Below are 27549 nucleotides of genomic sequence, written 5' to 3'. Positions count from 1 at the left end.
AAGGCACTAAGCTTATGATGAAAAATACATCTGACAACAAAGTAATAATAATAGCTACCATTTACATAGCTTCTTCAGGTTTGCAAAGCACTTTATATCTATTATCTGGCATACCCTTGCTCTGTCTTGTCATCCCTCCCCATTTGCAGCACATATATACACACTCCCCAAATCCCAACCAGCCCCTGACATACCAGAATTACCTGTTTACTGGAAGACATGTTGGTGAGTGTACTAATACTACTGGTGTCTGTGACCACCATGGCAGACGGAAACCGGGAGGTGTGGGAATACTGGGGGGGTTCCTGCTTGTGCGCGTACACTGGAGAGAAAGAGGATGAAGAAAGTCAGCAAGCGTACAGTGATGGGTAAATCGTAGTCACCCTGTGGAGAGAGGATCCACACTGTCAGTGTCACTTAGCTGAGTTAGCCTTGGGTGGGGGTGGTACCTATAAAATAGATCCCTAAAACTACTGTTTCCTTTTAGAGTTGGAAGGCCAGGGTCACAAGATTGCTACCATTCTCCTAGTTTTCTACATAAATTACCAAGGAAAAGACAAGTGGTTAAATGGATTTAGAATAGAAAGAACCAACTAAAACATAGGGCCAATGAAACCTCGGCTAATGCCAACTGAATTCAATGAGCATATATTAAATACCTACTGTGTATAAGGTACTGGCACTGTGGCACTTTTATGTGTACAAAGACAAAAACAAAAACAAAAATCATTTTCCCCTGCCTTCCAAAAGCTTTCATTCTGATGAATTGATTTTTTTTTTACTAGACTTTTGTCTTATTGGTATAGAAAATCCTGATAAGAAATCACTCTTCTAAAATAAGTCAGAACCTGTTTTGCACTTACAGGGTTAGAGTTACCTTTGGGACCTAAAAGGTTAAGTGCCTTGCTCTGGGTCATGTAGCTGGTAGGCTATAGCAGAGGGGAAAGAGTCTAGGGATGGAACATTAAAAACAATGCCAGACTTGCCTATGATGTTACTTTTGCTTCTCTTAATTCTTTTTCCCTCCCTTCTTCCTTCCCTCTCTCATTGTTCCTGTCCCTGCCCCTGCCCCTGTCTCTGTTTCTGTCTCTGTCTCTGTCTATCTGTCTCTCTCTCTATCTCTTTGTCTTTCTGTCTTTCTCTCTGTGTGTCTCTTTCCTTTGCTCTGTAGATAGGTGAGGGATAGATTCAGAAATGAAGGTGGTATAAAAATAAAACATTATTAATAAAATTTTCATTTTAAAAATGTATGTGCTAAATTCCTAACTTCCACTTAACTATGTGACCCTGAACAAGTCACCTTTCTCTGTTGGCCTCAGTTTCCTCACCTGTAAAATGATCTAGAGAAAGAAATGACAAACCACTCTGGGATCGCTGCCAAGAAAACCCCAAATAGGATTATGAAGAGTTAGACATGACTGAAAAATGACTGAACAACAACATATTCCTTCACAGAGACTGATTCCCAGTTTCTCGGAGGAGAGCTGTTTATGTCTGTTTCTGGAGATGTTTTATCTAAACAAGGAAATCAGCCTTCTCCTAGGACTTATTACCTGCATTTAAGTGAGAGTTGAGTCTGGAACTGGGCTTGGACACTGACAGAGACGGGGGACAATCCCCTGACAAGACATTTGATGGCAGTTACAAGAGGGAGACCAGACTGAGTCTGCCTTTGGTTCAATTTAGAGAGAAAAAAGTGGGAAATTCCTCCCTGAAGCAGGGGTATAACTTTCTCCTGCTATTCTCTTCCCCCAAGATTCATTACCATTGCCTGGAGAAATACAAAAGTGAAGAGAAGTTGAGTCAGAAAGGATGCTGGAGGTCTCCTATACTATCCTGTGGTTTAAATTCATTATATAAACATTCCCTATCCCTGCCAACTGCTGGAGTCTTCCCTCCCAAATTACTTTGTCTTTATTTATATTTCTCCACTATTAAAGATTCTGCATATGCTTATGCATAGGTTTGTTGTTTTTTCTACTAGAGTAAAAGTTCCTTGTGGATAGGGATTGCTTCACTCTTTGTACTTGCACATTCTTTGTGTGGCTGGCACATTTGGCACCTGCTATATTAATGTTTATTGACTCATATATTTGGGGGGGGGGGAGGGTTGCTTCCTCTTGGAAGGATCCAGGAAGGGGAAAGGATTCAAAAAGGTTAGAGTTGGATAGCACTTTAGAGACTTTCTTAGTCTAGGTGCTCTTAATCTAGGGTCTATGAGCTTGCTTTTTTAATATACTCATAACTATATTTCAATAAAATTGATTCCTTTTATATTTTATTTTATGCCTTTAAAAACCACTAAAAGAGGTCACGATACCATAAAAAAGTTAAAAACACTGATATGATCCCCTCCTCATGTTCATATCTTCACCTTCCTGTAATTACCTTAAGTGTATATATACATAGATGTGCATGTGCATATACACATACACAGAAACACAAGTTATGTCTACATGTATATATTTGTATTTACATTGTACATATATACATATGTGTATATGTGTATTCACATTTATATATTATGTATAGATGCACATACACCTATATAGATATATGTATTTTTGTGTGTGTGTGTGTGTGTGTGTGTGTGTGTGTGTGTGTGTGTAGTTTTCTCCCTACTTCCTCCACAGAATGTAAATTCACTGAAGGCAGGGATTGTTTTGTTTTTGTCTGTTTTGTTCCAAGTACACATTATTGGAAGCCTGGTATATAGTAGGTGCTTAATAAGTGAGAGTAAAATGGAATTCAACTGAATGAAAAAAAAAAAAAATGAGGCCCAGAAGGAAGCACCAGCCCAAGAAACTGAATATTACTTTTTCATTTTACAGAAAAGGAAACTGAGGCACAGAGAAGATGAATGACATGTCAAGTTATGTTTGAACCCATGTCTTCCTGAATCCAAATTTAGTATCTTCTCCATTAAACCTCAATCCTTCTAAGTCTCTCTCTGTCTGCCCAGTGGCCCCAAATTGAATTCAATAAATCTTATTTACTCCCTCCTAAAGGAGGTGACCATAATCTGCACTGAAACATCTAGGGATCAAAACTTGGAGGAGGAGAGAGAGGGGGGGAGCCTTGTCAGGTCTTGCCCACCCACCCCCCGCCTTGCCGACTCCTTACTGTGGGAGTTCTGGAGCTGAGTTACTGCCGCCATGAAAGGCTGTTGGGCCATGGGGTTTCCAGGGGGCTGCTGTAGGAGCGACTGCTGATGAGGGCTGTGCAGCTGTGGGGGGAACTGGGCGGGCTGCAGGGCGGCCAAGCTGCCCGCCACACTGTTGATGACAGGGACACTCTGGCCTTGGGACGTGTTGAGGCCTGTGGGAGCAAGAGAAGACAGTGGAGAAGCCTTTGGACACAGGGACTCCCAGCTTAGCAGCTGCTCCCTCCCTCTCACCTGGGGCTGGCAGGTACCTCTGAGAAAATTATGCTGGGAGAAAAGGGCCTGGGGGCTGGGGAGAGACACTGAAATGGAGAAAAGGGAAGTGGGAGGTAAGAGACACAAGCAAACAAAGAGAAGGAAACACACAAAGAGAAAGAAACAGAAAGAGATAGAGAAGGGGAAGGGGAAGGAGGAGACGGATGCAAGAGATACATCCACACAGAGAGAGACACAGAGACACACAGAGAGAAACGGAGACAGGGACAGAGCCAGAGAGACAGAGAAGGAAGAGGAGGAGAAGGAAGGGAGGAAGGGGAGACAGAAAGAAGAAAAGACAAGAGAGAGGAAAAGAAAAGAGAAGATGAGAGGGAGAAATAGAGGAGCAGGAGAGAAAAACAAAGAGAGACACAGAGAAAAGGAGGAAGAGGAGAAGGAGGAGTAAAGAGAAGAGAGGCAAAAAAGAGAAAAGGAGAGAAGAGGAGAGGAATCATCTTTTGTATCAAGAGAAAACCAGTACAAGTCTTGCCAGGTCTCTCTGACACCTTCCCTTTTGACCTTCCCATTTCTTATGGCATAACATTATTCCATTACATCTATCTACCATCATTTATTCACCATTCTTCAACTGATGGACATCTTTATACTTTCTAGTTCTTTGTCACCACAAAAAGAACTGCTATAAGTATCTGTGTGCATTAGTCTTTTCCCTCTTTTTTCAATATCTTTTTAATCTAAGACTAATAGAAAGTAATATTGCTCTGTCAAAGTATCTGCTCAGTTTAATAATCTTTAAAGCGATAAATATGATAATGGTTTTATTTTTGCTTGTTTTTTTCTGGATGGGGAGGAGAGAAAATAAATGTTTTCTAATGGAGAAAAATAAATTTAAAATTAAAATTTAAAAACAGAGAAAATTAATTTTCCCCATCAGACCACAGTTCAGACTGTGAATTCAGGATACAGTGTGGTATCTGTGCTAAAGCAGGGTTCATTTAGCTCCTAAGAGGTGCTAATTTGCGTCCAACCAGAAGAGGGCAGGAATGTGAAGGAGCCCAAGCACAGCTCAAAGTCGTTCTCTTGTACCTGGAGCAATCTGAATATTCCTAGCTGGTGTGATGTGTTAAAAATGTTGGCCAATTTCCCATCTATAGTAAAAAGTGAAGCAGGATGGGTCTAAGAGAGATAGGTCTGAATTTAAGTGTCAAGCAGCGAAAGATTATAGTTAGGGAGCAGGACAGATGTCACATAAGAAGGAGCTACCATTAAATTAGAGTGTCCTTACAAGTGGATGTAGCAGGTTTCATCATTTTCCCAACCTCTGCGTGTGCACTCAGTTCCCTTGACATCAAGATGATGATACCAGGACCTGGCTACTGTATCTGGATCCTATTACATCAGGACACTTTTCTACTTCTGAATTTAGGATCAAGTCCCTGAATAGGGGGCTCTCTGCAGACCTTCCCAAAATTCTCCCTCAAGAGTGTGTATTGAACTCCAAAAGCTGTAGCTAGAGAGGCCTAATTACTAAGTGTGACTTGGGAGGGATTGTTGGGGTTTAGAATACAATACCACATAATGAGAGGAAGTGAGAAATAAGCAGGGTGAGGAAGAAAGGAAAAGGAATATTAAAGCAGTGTTTACACATTGTCAGGTACGGGGTCCCTATATCAAGTGGATTTGCTTAATTGTTTTCTTTGTTACAAGAGAGGAGTTGATCTGGAGGTTGGGGCAAGGTTTTCCCTCCCATAAATAACTGAGAGGTGATGAAACCTCCTCTTCACTCCCTAACCCACCAACTATGTCATAGATCAGAGAAGCACAGATTTACAGCTTGAAGGAAATGTAGAGACCATCTTGTCCAACCCCCTCTTTTTCTTATAAGGAAATAAGTGTCTTACTAAATGATTTGACCACACTGGCAGTAAGAAGCATAAATGACACCAGTCTGACTGCAAATCTATTATCTTTTCCATCATACTATATGCACATATAATATGAGGGAGGACTTGATACTGCCTCCTTATTAAAAAAGGGCACCCAAAGAGAGAGAAGCAGAAAAAAGGGGAGTGTTTTTTCTCAGGTGTCCCAAGTGAAGTGAAATAGGCAAAATACATCAGACACATGTAAGGAGCCATAGACTCTAAGTGGGTCGAAGACCTTTTTTCCCTGCCCATCCCCCCCCATCCAATCCAAGATAAAGCAAAGCTCTCAACAATTGCACATTGGGAGTTTTAGCTGATATTGTTATCAGCTGTCTGGAAGGCTGGAGCCGTTGGAAGAATTACAAGAGCAGCAATGATCTTCTTGGTTTGTGGAGGGTGGGGTAGTCAAGAGGGTCTCTGCTTTCTGATATTCCTCAAAGCTTCTCAGTCTTCTACACCCCCAATAGCTCAGGCTCCAGCTCTTCACTATTTCATCTGATACCTTTTTTCCTCTTTTCCCCACTTATTTGCCAAAGATTTTTAGCTCTGGGGAAGTCCCATTGATCTAGTGTTTTATATTGGAATCTACAAGTGGCCTCCAAGACCATCTAGTTCAACCCCTTCATTTTACAGATGAAACTGAATCACAGAAAAGTGAAATAACTAAATCATGCAAGTAGTAAGAGGTGGAAGTTGAATCCAGATCTTCTTTCCAATTCACCACAGAGATAGCTTTCTGTGAAATGGGAAACTTATTTCATTGACAAAAGAACTCCCTAATGAAGAGTCTATTAATGCAGCTTGACCCCTTATCTGAAACTTACAGTCTTAGAGAGCTTCCTAGAATACTGGGAGATTGTGACTTGACCAAGGTCACACAACACAGTGGCATGGCAATGACAGCCCTAACCCAGGGCTGCCTAGTCTAACATCAGCTCTCTATGACATCATACTGTGAGAAAGGAAGTAATTCAGTTTCTCTTAGTTTCCAATGTCCTAGCATCTGATAAGGGGACTGAGAAAGGGAATGAGACCTTGTCCACACAAAGAGTTTCATGATAATCATGTCTGATAGTAATAAAAGTACATGGAAGTTTTTGAATCATCTAATTTGATCTTTTCACGCCTTTGTGAGGACTATAGGCATTATTGTACCCATTTCACAGATGAAGAAATTGAGGCTGGAGCACTGAAGTGACCTATAATTACACAGTGCAGAGAAGGGAGATCTGATTTCAGAGAAATAGTGTGACTTACAGAATGGAAAATCAGGAAGACCTCAGTTCAAAGTCCATCTCTGTATATACTATCCATGTTATCAGTAGCAATCACTTAAATTCCCTCAGTTTACTTATATACTAAATAAATATTTCTTCCTGCACTAAACTTATGCTCATAGGATCATAAAATAATTATCAGCCTTTATACAGCCTTGAAGCTTTCCAAAATACTTTATATATATTATCTCATTTGAACTTCACAACAATTCTGGAAGGTAGATGCTATTACTATTATTATCCTAATTTTACAGATGAGGAAAACGGTGTGAGAAAGAGACAAAGAGACAGAGAAAGACGGGGAGAGATTAAGTGACTTATTCAGGATCACACAGGTAGTAAGTATCTTCAACCAGATTTGAATTCAGGTTTTCTTGACTCCACTTCCAATACTCTACCCATTGGGTCATATGATTCTGTGATCTCGCTGAGTTCTGAAAGTTCAGTCCTCTAAGCACCATTCCGTATTTCAGTCTGAGTACATAGAAATTGTTACCATTTCTTTCTTCCTCTTCTACAATCCTGAAGCAAGATCTCAATAATGAAAGTTCAAGAATCAATCTAATGAGGGAGGATTTCAGTAGCAATGGCAAATGGTTTCTGGCAACCCTATCCAAACTTCTTCAGTTCTTCATGCTATTCTCCTTGGTTAAAACAGGAAGGAAAATTAACTTCAAGAAGGCTCAAGTCAGTGTTGAGCAGTTCTTGAATGAAGAGAAGGAAAAAAAAAGAATTGGGATAGCTTATCTATAACCACAAATCATCTAGAGAAGTCTAAAGAACAGCAGGATGGCTTCAATCTCTGGAGCCCCCATTCAAATGCCAGTGTTGACATATGCAAACACTCCATATGGCTCCAACTACTTCATGATTCAGGCGATGGCCCATGGGAAAGCCTTGCATGATTACAGCCTTTCATCTGGTGAGCTCCTTAAAGGTCCCTGTGATTTTCACTTGATTATCTCCTTTTGATTTAAAAAAAAGAAAAAGGCATTGACTTCCAAGCAGCTGAGGGAAAAGGTTTGGCAAAATGTTTTTGCATAGACCATTTTAGGAGCAATTGAGTTCATACTATAGGTGTTACTGGTCCTGGAGTGAAGAATATCTCAATCCACATCTAAACTCAGACATTTTAAAGTTGTGAGACCCTAGGAGAGTCATTTAACTTCTTTACTATACTTGACTCAAATATAACATGAGGATAGTAACAGGGTTATTGTGAGGATCAAATGAGATAATATCTGTAAAATGCTTAGTACAATATCTGTCACATAATAGGCTCTCGATAAATACTTATTCCTCTCTCTCCCTCTCCCCTCATTTATTTCAGCTCTGTATCATACATGTAAAGACAATGGAGGGAATAAACACATTAGATTTCCTCAAAGAAGAGAGATAAAGCTACCTAGAAAGAGGGGAGGGAAAAGAAGGAGCAGCGAAAGCATCACTAAATTGAGCATGCGCTCTGATCAAGTGATAGATGCCATTACTAGAGCTATAGCCCAATAAAGTTAAATGACATAGCAAGAAGCAGAACCAATATCTGAATATAGGTGCCTTTGCTCTAAAGCCAAGGTTGTTATACAAATACTTTTTAATATGCATAAAAATGTACACATATGTACAAAAATATTTACAGCAGCCTTTTTGTGGTGACAAAAAACTGAAGGACTAAATAGATGCTCATCTGGGGAATGGCTAAGAAAATTAGTCTATAAGTATTATAGACATGCTATATGGATATAATGTATTACATATCATTATCCTGCAAGAAATAAGGAAAGGGACAGATTTAGAAAAACCTTGGAAGACTTGTATGAACAAATGCTGAATGAAATGACTGGAAACAGAAGAACAAATTATATAGTCACAACATATAAAGAAAAGCAGCTTTTGTAAATTTAAGAACTCTGATCAGTGGAATGACCAACCATGACTCCAGGGGATCAGCAATGAGCCATTCTACATCCCATCTCACCCTTTTAACAGAGAGGTAGAATCATTTTTGGACAGAACCAATGCAGGAATTTGCTTTGCTTGAGTATGCATGTTTGCTACGACAGCTTTGTTTTTATTTTCTTTTTTTTCCCCAATGGTGGAGACAAGTGGGAGAAGAAGCATTTGCTTATTAATTGATATAAAAAAATAACTAAGAATAAACTATAAATAAACAAAAGGAAAGTTTAAAAAATCTAGGACAGAGTGGAGCAAGAACAGATAACTAGTGCTGTTACTGCTGAATTGTTTTTCAGTCATGTTGGACTCTTCTTGAGTCCATTTGGGAATTTCTTGGGAAAAATACTAGAGCATTTGCTATTTTCTCCTTTAGCTCATTTTACAGATAAGGAAACTAAGGCAAACAGGATTAAGTGATGTCTAGATTCATAGTTATAGTAAGTCTCTGAGGTCAGATTTGAATTCAAATCCTTCTAACTGGCCATTTCAGGACTGGCCACTCTATTCAGTACACCATCTAGCAAGAACCAAATTATTCTGGGGGCAAGGTAGGACAGCAAGTTCAGGCAGACCCCATTTAACATCACTAATTGATTCTACAAAGTATGGTACTGAGTAAAGAAATGATAGAGAAAACTGTCAGTTTCCCAGGAACAATAGTAGAGATGGGTGATCAGCTGAAAATCCTTAAAGCAGGATTTTGCAACTTTTCAATAGAATTTAGACATAATTTAAGGCTGTTATTGTGAAGTGAGATGATTTCATGCCTGCAGAGATGACAGAGAAGATTCAAGGAGGAGAGGAAGATTATAAAAAGTCCTTTCAGATCATTTACCCCAAGTTTCTCATTCTTCACAAGAGGAAACTGATACATAACCACCTCCCCCCCCATAAAAAAAAAGAAATTGAAAACAACTATGATCCCATAGCTTGTTAAGTATCAGACTAGACACAGGCCCTCAAATGGCATCTGGCACCTATATATAACATAGGACCTGGATCTCTGATGTCATTGGAATGGGGAATAAAAGTGGGGATACTCTACCAATGCCAATTTATCAAATTAGCTGCTTAAAGCCCAAAGTCTCCTGGTATATAAGTGCACATCAGAGGTAGGGACCTGAACTCAGATGGACCTGGAAGCTAGATTACTATCCATGAAGACATCAACCATATTAGGTAGTCAATGCTTACAGATTGAATAATGGACCCCCTGCCTAAAGTCTTTTCCACTGCACCAAAGGAGATATGGTCTCTGCTGTGTCTCCTTGGCAAATCTTTCTAAAGGTCTCCATTTCCATTTGGAAAAGCACAGATGCATAAAGCATGATCATGAAAACTCACATGCATTATATATGTCTGAGGGATACATAGATACACCCAACCTGCTTCAACATTTAACCTTTTCCTTCTGAGATAGCAGAAAAGTTAAATTCTAAACAAGGAATTCTTAATGTGAAGTCCACCAGCTTTCAAAAAATATTTTGTTAACTATTTTTGTTTTACACTGTAAAGCCTGGACCAGGCTTTGAACTTCTATTTGCCTTTATTTCCTCATCTGCAAAAATGAAAATTGTAATAGCATCTACCTCACAGGATTTTGGAGAGGATCAAATGAGATAATATGTAAAAAGTGCTTTGCAAAGTTTGAAAAGCTATACAAACACTTATTTTATTACTATTTGTATGTATTTAAAAACATGTTTCTGAGAAGAAGTCCATGGGCTTCTATGGAATGTATTGCCAGAAACATCCAGGACCCCCACAAAGGTTAAGAAAACGCTGCTCTTGAATCTTAGAATCATAGAGCTTGAAAGAATCCTAGCCTTTGGTTCTTTTTTTTAAGGACATCTGTTTTCTCCTTAAAATTCTCCAATTAGGAATATGCTACAATCTCCCTTTGTTGTCCCCTTCAGTATTCTATCACTGACAGTACAGAAATTAACCCTTGGGTCTCAGCACCATATTTCCTGTTTTAATTTGAGCCTCATCTCACTTGATGCTATGCATCAACATGGAAGACAAACATTAGCACTGCCTGACAGTGTAAAGAGTAAAGGCAGAAAATCTGGGTTCAAATTTCACCTGTCTGATTTTGGACAAGGCCTCAGTTACCTTATATATAAAATGAAGTGTTTAGATTAGTTCCCATTTAGTGGTTCATGAACACACAAGGACTTTTGATGATAGTCTAAGAGGATTGCTCTAAATATTCTTTAATGACATCGTAAGCAATAAAAAATTGTGAAATATTATTTGTAGTATATTAAATTATCCCAGGGGTTCCCAACAAATTGTTGTTTTGATTAAAGGAGTTCATGGAACAAAAACTATTGGGAACTATAGGACTAGATTGTCACTGATAACTCTTACAGTTCTAAATTTCTGATTCAAAGTTACCTACAGTCCCTAGACCTCAGTTTCTTCATCTGTAAAAGAGTGGGTTGGACTATATATGCCCCTGAAGATCCTTTCCAACTCTAAACCTATCATCCTTCTTGAAGAAAGTTAATTGTAGCTTCTTAGTCTTCTCAGCTTAAAACAATTCCACTCTCTACTGATTAAAAAAAGCTAAGAAGGTAAGGCATTTCAACCTCAGGGAATCAGTAACAAGTGATGGGTGGTGGGAGATGGATATGTGCTAGTCACTCGTGATTCTGTGCTGACTCATCTCTCTGCATCCTGAAAGTTAAGAATGTAGCTTACTTTGTGCAATGGCCATGACTCCTGAGAGAGGTGCCATGATGAGGTTTTGAGATTGCTGGGGGTTGTGGTGGGAAAGGCTGTGGATGTTCGTCAGGGTGCTGACTGGGGGCAAGCCCCCTCCTGAGACGGAGATCTGCCAAAAGAGAGAAGAGAACAACATGACTGGAGGAGAAAGAGGATGCAAAACAAAATTCAGCTTTATGCTTCAACTCAGTATCCTTTACTTTCGATTTTATTGAGTCATCCTGTCTAAGAGCCCTTGTTCCCGCTGCAATGGTTGGCATCTCATATCTGCTCTGACCGAAACCTTAACCCCAAGCCTTAGAGTTCTGTAGGAGTGATATTGAGGAAATAGAATGGTGTAGGATGACAAAAATAATTAAATGAAGGAAATCATTATCCTGTGGTTGAGAGTGGAGAAGAGGAGAAACCGAACAGCCAAATGAATCAATGAAAAGGCATCATTTACATGTTTACTATTTTCTAATCACTGAGGATGAAAATACAGTCCCTGCCCTCTAATAGGGTATCCAAGGGGAATTCCTAGCTCTGGCTGTTGCAAAGAGTAGAGCAAGCTTGCTGGGCATTTACAGCACATAGCTAGTCTCTCACTAGCAGTCACTGCCACTTCTTAAAGATTTTGCCCCTAACTTGCAATAAAATCTATTTCTTTTTATTTTCATTATTTAAAAAAAATAGTCTACCTAGGCTGGGGATACAGAGGAGAAAGCACCAAATTTTAAGAAATTTGCAGCTATCGTTAAAAGCATAAAATTATTTCCCCATTAAATTCAATAAATATATAGTAAGCACCTACTGTATGCAAAGCAGCATGCTTTGTAGAGAGAGGCTTAGCCTTAGAAATTTGAAACACCTGAAGTTGTAATTCTACTTCTGATAAATAAATTTGTGTGACTTCATGGGCAGTCATTTAATCTCTTAAAAAGGGGAAAGAGAACAAGCATTTATTAAGCACCTACTATGTGATACATGCTGTGTTAAGTGTTTACAAATATTTCCTTTGATCTTAAAACAGCCCAGTAATATAAGTGCTATTATTATCCTCGTTTTATAGGTAAGAAAACTGAGTCCAAGACACTCTAATTGACTTGCTCAGTGTATTACATAATTAAGTGTTTGACAGAGCATTCAAATTCAGGTCTATTTCAACTCTAAGTCCCAAGTTTTATTTAGTATATCACCTAAGTTCACTCCCATACATCCAGGCACCTCTTTTCTGCAGATGGTCTTTCCACACTAGGAAGTAGCTAGCCCAGTGAAATCACAGGCCTGGACTACAAATAAGCATTTAGAATTGGGGAAACCTGACACTAATTTATTTGCAGCCTCAAGAACTTACATTTTACTAGACTTTCTTAAAGTTTGGCTTTTTAAACTTAGTGAATTGGGTGAGAGAGAAATATGTTCCCCTTCTGAACACATATTACCACTTCTGACCCTAAGATTACTGACCCATAGACATCTCCCCCAAGCCTCATGTTTCTTTTAATTTCCTCATAATTTGCTACCTTGACCTCAAATTTTTCACTCCATTCCCACTTCACTTCAGCAATGTAACCATATTCATTTTTATTCATTGGCATGGAACGCCATGATGAAAATACCCAAAAAAAGCACATCCTTTTTCTTTCTTTCTCTCTTGTGTTCCTATAGCCCTGTGGATTGGGTTGAAAAGTTCAAATCTTTTTTTTAAGGGAAAAAAAAAACATTGGGGCAGCTTGGTAGTGCAGTGAATAGAGCACCAGCCCCGAAGTAAGGAGGATCTGAGTTCAAATGTGACCTCAGACACTTAATGTTTCCTATCTGTGTGACTCTGGGCAAGTCATTTAACTCCAATTGCCTCAGGGGAAAAAAACACATGACAATTTTTCTAAGTATTTTGTATAAATTTACATATATGTGAGTGCATATATAATTACATCTAAAGCTACGTGTGTGTATACTTATATGTATACACAGACATTGCTTTCCTTAAAGGATTGCAAGCTCCTTAAAATCAAGAACATTCATTCTTTATTTTCCCAACACCATAAGACAGCATTTGGCATATAAGGGAGAGGGGAAAGACCTATAATTTTACTGGCACCAAGAGTTCCCAGATGAAGGGGTTCCCTGTTCCAATGCAGGTCAATACATTCATTTCAAGTTTTATTCTTAGACAGTTTATTAAACAATAAAGAGGTCAATCAATTTGCCCAGGTTTACACAACCAGCATGTGTCAGAGAAAACACTTGAACTCAGGTCTTCAAGGTTGCAAGGTTAGCTCTCTATCCATTATACCACATTGTCTCAAATAATAAATTCTTACTGGTTGATTGATTGATTTCACCAATGATGATGTGAAGAAATTTTGATATCAAACTGATTGGAGAATGTGACTAGAAGTCAGCCAGCATCTTTTTCTTGGAAACGCTTGTTATGGAGAGTTCTGAAGTTCAGAGGTGACACACCATTTGTATCAAGCAAGCTATTGTATGCCAATGCTGCCATTCCAGCCAAGCCAGTGGTTTCCAAGGTTAAGTTAAGAAAATGGAAAAAAAAATCAAAACAGGTTTGTGTTTTTAAATTGAGCATCAAGAAATGAGCTCGTGGTCACATGACTCAGAAAGAATTCTGACCACATCAAACAAGAGAGAACCAGCCTGTTTGCCAGACTTGTTTTTGAAATGGCAGTCATAAAACACACACACACACACACACACACACACACACACACACATACACACACACACCAATAACCTGTTCCAGGACTGGACCAGTTAAGTAGCATAGTCCTTTGAGAAAGTCAAGGAAGGGACAAAAGAGTTCCTGGGATTTTTCTGCCTTTTTTTTTTTTTTTGAGGAATGGAAGAAGAATACACGTATATATGTGTATAAATATGTACTCTATGTGTGTGTGTGTGTGTGTGTGTGTGTGTGTGTGTTATGCTGGGTCTAAGAGCTAGAATACCAGCCTGTGCAATTGCCTCTGTTCCTGCTAATGTAAAAGTATAATTTCCCTTCCCAGTTTCTATTTGCTAATTGTGTTGATGGGAGTCCAGTAAATTGCTAAAGAAAACAATTGAGTTTTTTGGATACTTGGAAGATACTCAGCACTCCCCCACCCCCACCCCCAAACACTCCCCAGGATAACCTGATCAGCTGCCTTGCCACAGGTCACAAGGAAGACTGACTAGCCAAGGTTGGATCAATACAAATCAGCGTTCCCTTTGGGAATACACAAAGGATCTGTGATTTTGTCAACACTGGAAGCTCCTTTCCTCCAGTGCAAATCCTCTATGACTTAGTAGCCAATTCCTAGGGAGCCTCCTGGGGTACAGAGGTTAAGTCGCTTGGCTGGAGTCACATAGCTAGTGTCACAGATGGGATTTGAGATGAGAGAGGGAAACAAGCAAGTTGATAGTTTGGGTCTAGAGCAAATTGGTCCTGCTCCACTATATCTATCTTCTTGGGTGGAAAATGAGGTTCAAAAAACATTTGCAAACTCCAAGATAAAGGTTTTTTGGAATATTCAAGAGACTCGGAAAAAGTCAATTCAACTGAGAAATTAAATCTTTCCTCGATGAGACCAAACTGGGTCTTAGCTAGTGGGGATTTTGGTCCCAATATGACCAAACAAATTCTAAGGATTGGATTTTGTGTCACTCCCATGATAGTTTGGATTCACAGGTACAAGGGTCTTTTTTAAGAGATGAATTCTATCCATGGCATAGGTTAAAAAGAACGAGGGAAGGGAAAGACTCAGGGAAGGTGGGGCAGGAAACACCCTTGCATTTTCCTTGAAGAGTACTCAGCTGGGGAAAGCAGCCCTCAGTTCCCTGAAACTAGTACTGGCTAAGCCTGCTCAAGCCAACAGAAACCACATGCTGTTTTTCCTTCAGGAAGCCAGGCAGCCAATCACCTGTGACCTGCCCTTCCTGTGTTGCCTACACAACCTAAGCATCAAGGTCTGGTGTGGCATAGGGACTTGGATGCCCCTCCCATTCTTGTCAGGTGCTCAGTTGAAGAGGGCCGAACCTTTAGCGAGTGTGCTCCAGCCCCACCTCCATTGTGAAAACTAGCACCTCTGCATGATCTCACAAGCAGAGCATGATCCAAAGAATAAAATTTCCACTTCCGACCAAGTTTCACAAGCATCATGATGCTATTCATTCTTCCTTGCTCTTTGAGACTTGTGTGGGCTTAGAAATTCCAATCGGTTTCATTTCAACTATAGGAAAAGATTAGAATGCCATATCTGTATGCATCTTATATCCTCTCTCATCTTCCCGGATAGTGTGTAAGCCCCTTGGGGTCAGGGACAATTTTATTTATTGTTTTTTATCCTCAGCATCATAATGTCTAGCATATAGTAGAAACTCAAAAAAAAAAATTGAATTGAATCAAATAGGTAAACTTTAAAATACAAGAAGTTCTGCTTGATGAGGGGATGTGATATTGTTGGAGGAAAGTGACAGTATCACATCTCTCCAGCAATTTTGTTTCAGGTGTCCTACTGCGCCACATGGTGACAGAGACTACTGAAAATTTCATCCAACCGCCCAATTTTAGAAGTGTCTTCTGACCATCATCTGTGGCCTAGTTCTAAATCCCAATCTGCTCCATGCTTAAGAGCAAGGAGGAAACAAATAGTGGAAGGGGGGAAGGGATAAGATGGGAGGGGAAAGAGGGCAATAGGGAAATGTTTCATGATGAAATGCTTTCTGGTACGAACTCCTGACTTTAGAGCATTAAAAAAAAAAGGAAAGAAAGAAAAGAGGTGGGGGGGAAGGAGCCAACTACCCCATGAACAAGTTTTATCAATGTGAATGTCATCAGCAGCAAAAGACAAACAGTGTCCCACCCACTGTGTTCCTTTATGAGGCATTCAATCAATAAAATGAGAGCAGCTCTCTGTCAGATTTATTGGCTGGGTTCAAACTGAACACTTCTTCCACCAGCCAAAGACAGGGTCACACAGCACTGCCTTTCCGTTCCAACTGTGAACAGCCCCTGATTTTTTTTTCTGGGGTTACAATGCTTCATTGTTTAAGGTAGGCCCTGTGAGAAGTCCTGTTTGTTTTGCCTCTTATCTTATCAGCTCCTACTGCTACAATGGCCCAGGTGTACTCACCAATTTACCATCAGGTGAGAGGAGACTGTGGCCGGGGTCCAGGCCTGCTGGAGAAACCTGCTGGAGAACCGACTGGCTGGTCACCATGGCGCTGTTGCCATGATGGTTGATAGTGGAGGAGGAAGTGACCTCATTATTTCCTGGTTGGCTGTATCTCACTCCTGCAAGACAACATGAGCCCAAGTGATGGGTCATTAGAATGACCTCTAGAAATACAAAATATCTGATTTAATGGTCTCCACTCTTGTTTTCAGAGGTTTCCCTGAGAGGAAAACAAAGCCAATACACTCTCATCCCAAAACTTTTGGTAACCTTCCTAGGAGGTCGCAGGGGTAGAGCCATGATGTTCGTTTTGGGTCTGCATCTTGTTGCATCTATGCCCTTTCCTTAGGTTGTAGGAGATTTGGAAGGAACCCTTTGGTATTCTCCTTAGTCAGAGTATACGTCTTTGTGACTTTCTAATTCTTAGTCAGCACTTCCCATGTTTTGAAATTACCTCCATATCAGAGATATGCTAGTAAATATTTAACAATCAACTGGGGGGAAGAGAATATTGGACATATAATACACATTTAAATTTAATCTACATTATTAAATTTTTCTCTATTATTTTCTTAAATCTAGACAAGAAAAAAAATCAATAAATCAAGCCGTGATTTATAGCATTTACTGATTTTCATGGTGTAAATGTTGAAAATTTAATAATCAGCCCTTAAATCAGTTCATGCTACCTCCTGCTCTAATTTGCCCTAAATATATATTTTGCACATAGATAGATGTTTATGCATTATCTCCCCCTTTATAATGTGAGCTACTTAAAGAGAGGAACATTTTTTTTTATTGTCAGAACTTAGCAGAGTGCCAGGCCCACAGCAGACATTTGATAATGCTTGTTGACTTGATTTGTTGACTGACAGTCTCTTTTTGGAAGTTCTCAACCCTGGGAAGCATCTTAGTCATTTTATTGGTGGGAGAAGAAGGAAGGATCCATTTCACTGATAGGAGAAAGCTCAGTGGGAAGCTAGGTATGTGACCCAGGCAAAGATCATAACAGAGTCCCTGTCAAAGTTCTCAAGCCTGTGATTATCCCTTCTCCATTCCAAACTCTGTCTTAGTCTGTCCACTCCTTGATTTAGCCAATGAAAAATGTCAAGACAGAGATGAGGCTGCAACTGTGTCTTTAAGTCTAAAATTTACACACCTTAATGAGTTTCTTAATTTGGTGACTTCTGAGTCGTAAGGGAAGACTCATCTGATTGAAGGGGGAAGGGCCACTCAAACTGGATGGTTAGTTATCCACTGTGACTGGGTCTATAAATTCTCAGAAGCTCTTCAAGAAGGAGGAATAAAGCATAGACTGTTCACCATTTTCCTACTTTACATAATTGCTTGAGGAAACCCGAGTTGAGGATATCCCTCTATCCCAAGAAAGGAAAAAGGTTCCTTATTGGACTGAAAACTAGCTAATGATGAATCTAATCTATAATCTGAATACAGATCATATTCATCATCAGCTAGTTTTCAGTCCTGTATTCAGGTTATGGAAGCCAAAACCTGCCTGAGAAAGGAAGAAGAGTAGAATTGAAAGCTGTAATAGTCCAAGGACTGACCTCACCAAAGGCACAGAAGATACAGCAAAACCCAAACCTTCCATTGCCTCTTTGATATTTTACAGAGGATTAGGAAAAAACATTTCATTAGAAACAGGGTTTTTTATCATAAGGCTTGTGAACTTGAACTTGTATTTTAAAAAATAATTTCATAATTGTTCAAATATCAATAGTTTACAAACCTATGTAATCTGTGCATCAAAAAACCTACTGAAAAGGGATCTAGGGGTTTACCAGACTAACATCATTCTAAAAAGAGGCCCATGAAACAAAAAAGATTAAGAACCTCTGAATCATATTCATTGAGAATTTGACCTAACTATCCACACTAGAAAAACCAAGTGGATGAAGAATTCCTATGGATCTGACAATACTATGCACTTGAATAGACAAACTATATTTCTATATCTAGCTAGATCTATAACTACATCTATCTATATTTTAGACTGATACTGCAAATGAACAATGAGTTTAAGACCAACACAGAACAGACAGAAAGAAGACTGAATTGAACCACAAAATTCTTCTGATGATTCCCTGTTTCTCTCTACAACATAGCTACATCTTTCTACTTTCTGATGTAGTTTCTCCCATAGTGTTCAGGAAAGTTATTTGACTTCTCTAGTACTTAGTTTATTTATCTCTAACATGAGAGTTCTAGATTAGATGATTTCTAAGATCCCTTTTAATACTTAGTTTCTTTGTCTACAACATGAGAGTTGTAGATTAGATTGTTTCTAAGGTCCCTTCCAACCTGAAGATTCTTCTAAAAAAATCTGTGCACCTTTGGATCAGTCTTTTATCTTCCTTAAATCTCTCTTTCCTTGTCCAGAGAGTTATGAGATTGGATCAAATCTTAATTTGTGGTCTGTAAACTCATTTTAAAGAATATCTGATGGTTGTATTCCACTATAATTGGTTTCCTTTGTTATCCTGTATATTTTATTTTATGCATTAAAAAGCATCACTATGAGAAAGGGTTAAAAGGCTTCATTCAATTGGCAAAGTAAGATTTGAATTCAGGGTTTCCTGCCTCCAAACACAGTCTAGGCACTACATCAAATTAGCCAGCTGCCAAAGGAGACCACCACACAAAAGACGTTAAAATGCCTGGATTAGATAATTGCCAAAGTCATTTTCAGTTCTAATTCCCATAACTCTGATACCAGTTCTAGTTTGTAATTTCCAGCTCAGCTATTATCTAAGATAGTTGCCCAACTGGAGTGAGCAGCACAGTGGTGATCGGAAGGCAAATACCCTGCCATGCCAAAATGCATATTCTTTTGTGTGTAGTGAATAAGATCCCAGATTTTAAATCAGAAAGACCTGAGTTCAAATCCCATCTTAGATTTTCACTAGTTGTCTGACCTCAGGCAAATTACTTAACCTCTGGGCCTCAGTTTCCTCATATAATGAGGTTGGACTTTATGTCTTCTGTGGTCCCTTGTAGCTCTAAATCTATAATCCAATCTTTGAAAAAGTCTTCTTCCTTGGAAGGGCAAGCACAGGAAAGTAACAAAAGATGACCAATATAATGGGAAAGCAGTACACTATAGAAATAGCCCAAAACTGAAAGTAGTCAGGAGACTACTTTCTAATCCTGTCACTCCCTGTGAGATTTTGGACAAATCATTGACATTTACCTAGGGCTCATTTTCCTCATTTGTAAAGTGACAGAGCTTTAATAGTCTCTAAGTTCCCTCCCCACTCTAAACCTGTAACTTATTAAGTTGTAAGGGACAACTGATCCCCAAAGAATCCTGAGAACTTCTGCTATTTGGTCCCTTAAAATTCCTGCTACTCCTCACCTGCCCTTCCCATTTTTCAGAAATATCCTTCCTTCTGTCCCTTTTCTCTCTCTCTTTCTCTCTCTCTCCCACCCCCATTGCTCTGACAAGCTGTTTACTTCCCCAAGATGCTTTGCTCTGGAGTGAGTGGTGACAGCACTGGGAGCCAGGCATGTTTCCACCTCCCAGCCTGTCTGCATCATCGATTCAGTCTCAAGTCAAACATAGCCTCTCAATTTAATCTATTTAGTTTGGCTGAAAGAAGAGGGCCAGCCCTTCGCTGATCAAATATGGGTCATAAGTAGGCTTCTTCCCTGCCACAGGCTACAGAATTATTTATTTTAAAATAATTAACCAAGGGTATCTACAGGAAACAAAAGCCTTCTTTACAAGGAATCCCTGGTGAGACATACATAAGGACCATTTATTAGAAACAAAGCAACTGGCCTGAGGGATAAAATATCAATAATAACAATAATCCCAATACCCTCATCTCAGGTTCTTAGAGAGTTTTGAGATTGGCAAAGCCCTTTCTGGAATGGCTGGCTGGAGTATTTATGTTGTGATTCCCAGTTTTTCCATGAACTTGATGAGTAATCTTAAGTGAGTTACTGTCACTCTGAGATCTTTTCTAGAATCAAATATGGTAAGCAGGTGATCCTATAGCTCCTGGCCCCAAAGAGGCACTGTCTAGGAATATGTGATTGGCATTGAAGGAGTGTGGGAGATAGGCAGAGCATGAACAAGGTGGCAAGGAGGAGACTGCTGCTCATCTTCCAGATCTATGTTTATTTTCAACCTCCAGTCAGTCAGTAAACATTTATTAAGCACCTGCAATGTGCTAAGCACTCTAGAGAAACTTCCTTCATAAGCTCTCCATTAAGCAGTCCAGGGCCCTGAAGGATCCTTGCCATTGCTTACATAAACCAGTATTTGTGTATAGCAAAGGTTGGTGAAGAAGGGCAGCACATAGAACAGGGAGTATTTGTGGTAACAGAGAGGGTGGAGAGAAATATTGGTTAGAACAAGATGAAACAAAACTATCTGGCACTCCGCAGACCTAGAAAGCATTTGAAGTGAGAGCAATATAGAAACATAATGGTTTACATCCATAAGCATAATCCAATATAACTAGTCTACCAAAGAGTATCAGAAGGGTCTTAGAAGCTACTGAAAAGAACTTGGACAACATCTTGCCTTCTCCCTCCTAACAATGCAATTTTCTATTCAATTCAATTCAATAAACATTTATTAAGCACTTACTAAGTGCCAGGCACTGTGCTAAGCACTGGAAATTATGAATTAGAAAAAGAAAGACATTCCTACCCTCAGGGAGTGGGATATTAATAAATGAATTCATGAATTAATGTTGCTGGTATTATAAAATCTAGAGGTGAAAGCAACCTAGGAGCTCATCTAGTCCAGGGCTTCTTAAACTCTCTCCATTCATCACCCCTTTTCACTTAAGAAAGTTTTATATGACCCTGGTATATAGTTATGTAAAATAGGTATACGAATCATACATTTACTGATAATAAATCATAATTTTACAACTCCCACATTCAGTTACCAGGTTTGATATGGGGTCATAACTCACGTTTTAAGAAACTGGGATCTAGTCCACCCACATCCCTCTCCCTCCACACCCTCCATTTATAAATAAAGAAACTCAGGCCTATAGCTGAAATGACTTATAGTCACCCAGGAAATAAATAATACAGCCAGAATTTGATTCCAAATCTAGTGGATTTTCCTATTATATTTTGCTGCTTCATAGGGATGGGAGCAGATGTGGACTTGGTGGGGCAGAAGAGGCTTCAAGAGGCCAATTGGTGCCCATGACACTTACTACTCCCAAACCTGGGACCACTGTAATAATAACTGGTGCGTTTAAGGCACTACAGAGGTTGTAAGTGCATTATAGTTTGCAAAAGTGTTTGTCTACCTTTGAAAAGTCCCTTGCCCTTTTCAAAACTCGAATTGTTTGCTTTCGCCTAAGAGAAAACTTCAGACTCCCCCTAGTTGTTAAGACTCTCTCCTTCTTTAAATGATCATAGACAGACACATGTGCATCCTTTTCCCTCCATCTAGTAGAATGCAGATTCCTTAAGGGTAGGGATTATTTTTCATTATTTATATCCCCAGCACCTAGGACAGTACCTCATACACAGTAGGTACTCAATGAATGCTTGTCAGAATGGACTGAATCCTCACAACAACTATGGGAAGTAGGGAATAGAGTTACTGTTCTCCATTTTATAGATAAGAAAGTGAGCTTCTGGGAGGCTAACAGACTTTCCTATGATCAGATATATAGTAAGCAAGCATCAGAGGTAAAATTTGAATCCAGAACCTACTCTTCCAAATTCAATACTCTATGCCAACACTGCTGCTCACTATATAGCATTCCTTATTGAGGTCACTATCTCTTTTTTGTCCTAATAACTCATGGCTACTATATTACATTATTAGGTCCCCACCTGACCCCTGGAAAATGAATTACAATTTCTTTTAGGGGTTTCAGAATTTGTAGAGAAAAATGACCATTTATTTGGTAAATGGTAACCATTTTAGGTTAAGTGAACCTCAAATACCCATATTTTCAAATTAGGAGAAACAAGAGGCATGTTTATGAGGGTGTTGGAGTCCAGTGGACGTTCTGGCAGAGACAATCACTGAATTTTCAGCATGAGCATTTATTTACACCTCTAGAAATTGTTAACTGCTATAAATCAGAACTTGATTATTGATTTCTAGACTTAAGAAAGTGATGGAGAAAATCTCAATAATGCAAATTAAACTTTTTAAATGTAAGCTTTTCCCCTTAAGATATATTTACCAGTGTGCCCCTGCAAAGAAAGCTAATATACCTAGTTCAAAGTGGTTTAAAGAAATTAATATACCTAGGAGCTTCAAGCCTCCAATTTGCTAATTTAATTCAATCCAATTTTTTTTTCAAATGTGTCAGGCCCCTTCTGCCTATGGTCCTGCACTATACAAGGCCAGTCCTGGCTCTTCTAGTTATTAGTTCTCTCTAATGTGTGTATCTTTGTTTTTGTTTCATCTCAATCTCTCTGTCTCAGTTTCTGTCCCTGTGTATTTCTCTCTAGACCTTCCCAGGTCTATCTGTATCTTTAATTTCTCCTCAATTTTGTAAGATCGGAGGGTTTTATCTTGTTTTGGGGGTCCTCAGACCTAGCACAATGGCTGAGACACAGAATTTGGCTGAAAGATGCCTGTGGAAACCAAGGTCCAAAAAGGTTTCATAGCTCTGGATCACACAGTTAATAAATGTCTGTGGCAGGATTCACATCCAAGTCTTTCCGAATCCAAGTCCAGCATTCTATTCCCCATGGCCTTTCAATGACAGTAAGTCTAGAACTCTACTTGGACTAATAACAGATGGAGGAACAGGTCAGGGATTCCTAGGGCTCAGCTCCACTAATCACAGGGCACTGTGGGAGCCCAGGCTTCTCCAGAGAATTTATACACATACACACACATTCATACTCATACACTCACACACACACTCATATACTCACATATACACACACACATGCACATACATACTCATACATGCACACACACATATATGCATTCTCTCTCTCTTTCTGTCTCTGTCTCTTTGTGTTTATGTCTGTCTGACTCTCTCTGTCTCTATCTCTCTGTCTCTGTCTCTGTATTTCTTTGTGTGTCTCTGTCCATCTCTGACTCTGTCTTTCTGTCACGCTCTGTCTCTGTCTTTGTCTCTGTCTCTGCCTCTCTCTCTCTCTCCCTCCTTCCCTCTTTTTTCTCCCTCCCTCCCCTCCCTCTCTCCCCCTTTCTCCCTCTTCCTCCCTCCCTCCCTCCTTCCCTCCCTCTCTCTTTCTTTCTCCCTCACTCCCTTTCTCCCTTCCTCTCTTTTCCTTCTCCTCTTCCTCCTCCTTTCTCTCTGTCTATCTGTCTCTCTCCCCCAAAACCCTCTGAAGAGCCTATGGATCAGAATAGATGACCTGGGGTCTGAAGACTGCCCTTGGAATCTCCCTGGGATGCCTTTTGCCCCTTGTCATTTCAAAACCAATCTCCCATCCCTGATAATGCAGGAATGTTCCTGGGGCAGGTGGACCTTTGCCAGTTCAAGTGAGCGTCCCAACCACGAAGAGAGTAAACATTACTCAACAGGCTGGGACACTGTCACACACATTTTTTTTCCTGTGTTCCTAACCTCATGCAGAGTACAGCATAGCTACTGTGGAGTCAGAAAGTCAGGGAATTCAAGCCCTGGGAGTTGAGCGGATGGCCAGGAATGCTTTTCCAAAAATGAAATAACAGAGTCCATAAATTATGATCAGTTTGTGTTTTCTTTCTCATAGAGTCAAAATATAGAGTATATGTGGAGGTGGGGGTGGCAGGGAAGGGTTCCTCCTCCGACTTGTCTTTGACCAGCCTACAGAGAAGACAACACATACGACAAATTCTCAATTCACTTTATGGGAATCACTTTTCCCTGGAAAGGTCTAAAGAGAAATACACAGGGACAGAAACCGAGACAGAGAGATTGAGATGAAACAAAAACAAAGCCAAAAAAAAAAAAAAAAGATCGAGACAAAACCAGAGAGACTGAGAGAAAGAGAGCAAGAGAGAAACACCAGAACTCTCATTCTATCAAGTGAGACTTGAGGTTTGAGACTTGAGGTTTTTGAATAAATGAGTGGCAAGCTCCGTGAGGGGAGAGGCAGTTTTTGTCTTTGTATTCCCAGTATATTCCCACTCAACTTTGAACCTGGGTGATTATTTAATGAATTGAGTAGTGCATTTCTATATGCAGTTCTATGAAGAAAGAAATCCAGAGAACTGCAAGTCTCTATAGCTCATGCTCTTAGCATCTTTTTTTTTTTTTTTAATATAACTTAGATCTCCTAATTGGTCTTCCTGCCTCCTATCTTTCCAATCTGTTCTCCCTGCTGCTGCCAGCAAATCTGAACATGTCACTCTCCTACTGAAAAAAAAAAAAAAATCTGCATTGCCTCCTTCTTGCCACGGGATAAGTCACAAGATCCTCAGATCAGCATTTCAAGCTCCGCACAAGCTGACTCCCCCCTAGCTTCTCCATCTTATTTCCTATTATTTCCCTTCATATATTCCCCATTCCAGTCAAACGGCCTCCTCACTGGTTCCCACCCAAAATATTCTATCTCCCACTTCTATACATTTTCCAAGGGTGGTCCTTTATCCTTGGAATTCCTTCCTTCTATTACGATCCCAAGCTTCCTTTAAAAGAGACCTTTTCACACACACACACACACACACACACACACACACACAATTTTCATGCTTTTTCCTCTCTCAAATTCCTTTAAATTGACTTTGCATTTTCTTATCTTTATACATGTTTTGTTTCCCACTCCTCTTATGAAAGCTATTTTTCAACTCTGACTCCCCAGTGCTTTACACATAGTAGGTGTTTATATGCAATTGTTGAATAAATGTTTGTTGGATTGTATCAACATTTGATTTTCTCAGTTTCTTCTCTGTAAAATTAGGATATTCCTTGCAGTTATGATTATTTCCTTCCCTCCAGGAACAAGAACGAATGTGTGTTTGCAAAAGGTTTAGAAGATTAAAAATCTCCTAGCCTTGGGAGCAAAAGCTGTCTGAAAGATAAAAGCAGTTCAAACACTGGGCCAGTTCCAGTTCCCAAACCCTTTTCTAACTGCAATGGCACATTGAGGGAGGAGACAGCCAGCTCCTGAGAGGGGAAGCATATACAGACCTGCAGAGACTTTAAACATTCTTGACTCAAGGGCAAAAGTTGAATGATACTTAAGGAAGCACACAAACTGGTTTTCTCATAAAAATCAAAGCAAATGTTACCAATGAGAGAGGATAAAGAGTCTCCCATCAACAGTGTCTTGGCTGTGAACAGAAGCCAGCGTGCACCATGCACCTGGGAAATAAAAATCTCTTATTCATGACGGTTAAAGGAGGTTTCCTCCTCCCCCCTCCTTCTTCAACACACTTTGTTCTCAACAGACTCTTGGTTTCTGTAGCACTGAATGTAAACATTGAATTGTTGCAAATGAACACCTCAGTCTAGCAAAAGAATAAGCGGAAAAATGCAAGTGAAAACATTGCTAAAAGCTCGTTGGAAGCTGATGAATTGTGGCCAATTGCAGGACCAGAAGACAGATGATACATATCTCCTTGTTGTCAGTGAAAAGATGGGGAGAACTATTGGTGAGGGTTATGGTATGCACTATCACATGTAATTGCAGGATCAGTGGGTTTTGCTGAATTGTTATTTTTTTTGTTACAAGACGATGTCATTTTGTTATTGTCGTTGAGTTCCTACAATGAAAAGTTTCATCTTAAGAAACAAGTGCTTAAGAAAATACAGTGTTTCATATTGATATGTTACTGCTTGCTTTCTCAAGGGATGGGGAAGAGATGAAAGAATGAGAATTTGGAACTCAAAATTAAAAAAAAAATTTAAGTTAAAAGTTTTAAGTTAATTGGGAAATATTTAACCAAATAAATATATGTTTTCTTTGCAAAGGCAGGAGAACTATGGGCATGGAAAACTGAATGTAGCATCAGATTTTTTAAACCAACAGATTACTTTTATAGAACTTTCCTCCTTTTTCTTTAAAAATAATACTTTTTTGATGAAATGGTCTCTGGAAGGGTATATTGGGGAAAAGAAATAAAGAAATGTTGGTGATGTTAAAACTAAAGATAACAATAAAAATGTTTAAAGGATGGATGGCATTCTTTACATTAACAGTGACTGGGGTTTTGTTTTGTTTTGTTTTGTTTGTTTTTGTTCGGGAAAGGAGGATGGTGTTTATTTGCTTTTTACAGTTTGTGATGGATGCTTAGGGAAGATCAGAGTTCTATTTGAGAGTAAAGAAGATTTAAGGAACAGAAGAAAGAAGATGGTTTTCTAAGAGTCACTTAACATCACCGGAAATTCCTGGGTAGTTCCTTGCAACTTGTACCTTGCAAGCACTTTGCAGTAGACCCAAGGTTTCATGAAGCTCCCCAAAGCCTTTTTGTCTCCAAGTTATGTATCAATGGGTCAGAATAACCCCAGAATAATCCAGAATACCTCTGACTCAGGGTTCTGAGCCTAGGCATTTTGGGTCCATTATGATGAATGGTTGCAATGAGGATGGTGTTTTGATCTACATTCTAAATTCCAGGAACCCTTGTAAGGACCAGAAAGCAGCCACAAAAAGAGATTTTAATAAACAGAAACAGAAAGGAAGGAGGCAATAGTGTATAAAACTGTATTTGGGAGTCAGGGAGATCTAAGTATGAATCTTCTGATGCTTTCTAGTTGTATATTATAAGGACGCCACTTAAGATTATGAATTTTGAGCTGGAAAAGACCTTAGAGACCATTCACTTCAATTTTCTTATTTACGGATGAGGAAACCGAGGCCCAGAATTATGAGGTTACCTGTTCAGTATCTCACAGATAACATATTCAAACCTAGATCTTCTCATTGAGCTATTAAGCATCTCTGAGCCTCTGAGCCAGCTGGATCATTGAATTCTTGCAAATGAACACCTCAGTCTAGCAAAAGAATAAGCGGAAAAATGCAAGTGAAAACATTGCTAAAAGCTTGTTGGAAGCTGATGAATTGTGGCCAATTGCAGGACCAGAAGACAGATGATACATATCTCCTTGCTGTCAGTGAAAAGAGGGGGGAACTACTAGTGAGGATTATGGTATGCACTATCACATGTAATTGCAGGATCATTTTCTTTCAGGTCATCTCTCTCAGGGTCA

General features: G+C 39.4%; 1 protein-coding gene across 6 annotated transcripts in view; it reads right to left on the bottom strand.

Annotated features, from left to right (window-relative positions):
- The window catches only part of HNF1B (HNF1 homeobox B), an 80442-nt gene that overhangs the window by 12999 nt on the left and 39894 nt on the right, over positions 1-27549 (bottom strand). For 3 of the 6 annotated variants that reach the window (XM_051992466.1, XM_051992464.1, XM_051992467.1), the window contains exons 5-8: positions 16379-16539; positions 11244-11376; positions 3124-3318; positions 195-322 (exon numbers count right to left, since the gene is read on the bottom strand). In XM_051992466.1, coding sequence (XP_051848426.1) covers positions 195-322; positions 3124-3318; positions 11244-11376; positions 16379-16539 — 617 coding nt within the window. Of the gene's footprint in view, positions 1-194; positions 385-3123; positions 3319-11243; positions 11377-16378; positions 16540-27549 lie in introns of those variants that run through there. The other 3 variants (XM_051992465.1, XM_051992468.1, XM_051992469.1) reach the window with 3 other exon arrangements.

This window comes from Antechinus flavipes, chromosome 4 (genome assembly GCF_016432865.1).
Source record: "Antechinus flavipes isolate AdamAnt ecotype Samford, QLD, Australia chromosome 4, AdamAnt_v2, whole genome shotgun sequence".
Taxonomy (NCBI): Eukaryota; Metazoa; Chordata; class Mammalia; order Dasyuromorphia; family Dasyuridae; genus Antechinus; species Antechinus flavipes.
The sequence above is the reverse complement of the archived record's forward strand: the minus strand, read 5'-3'. Positions and strand labels throughout refer to the sequence as shown.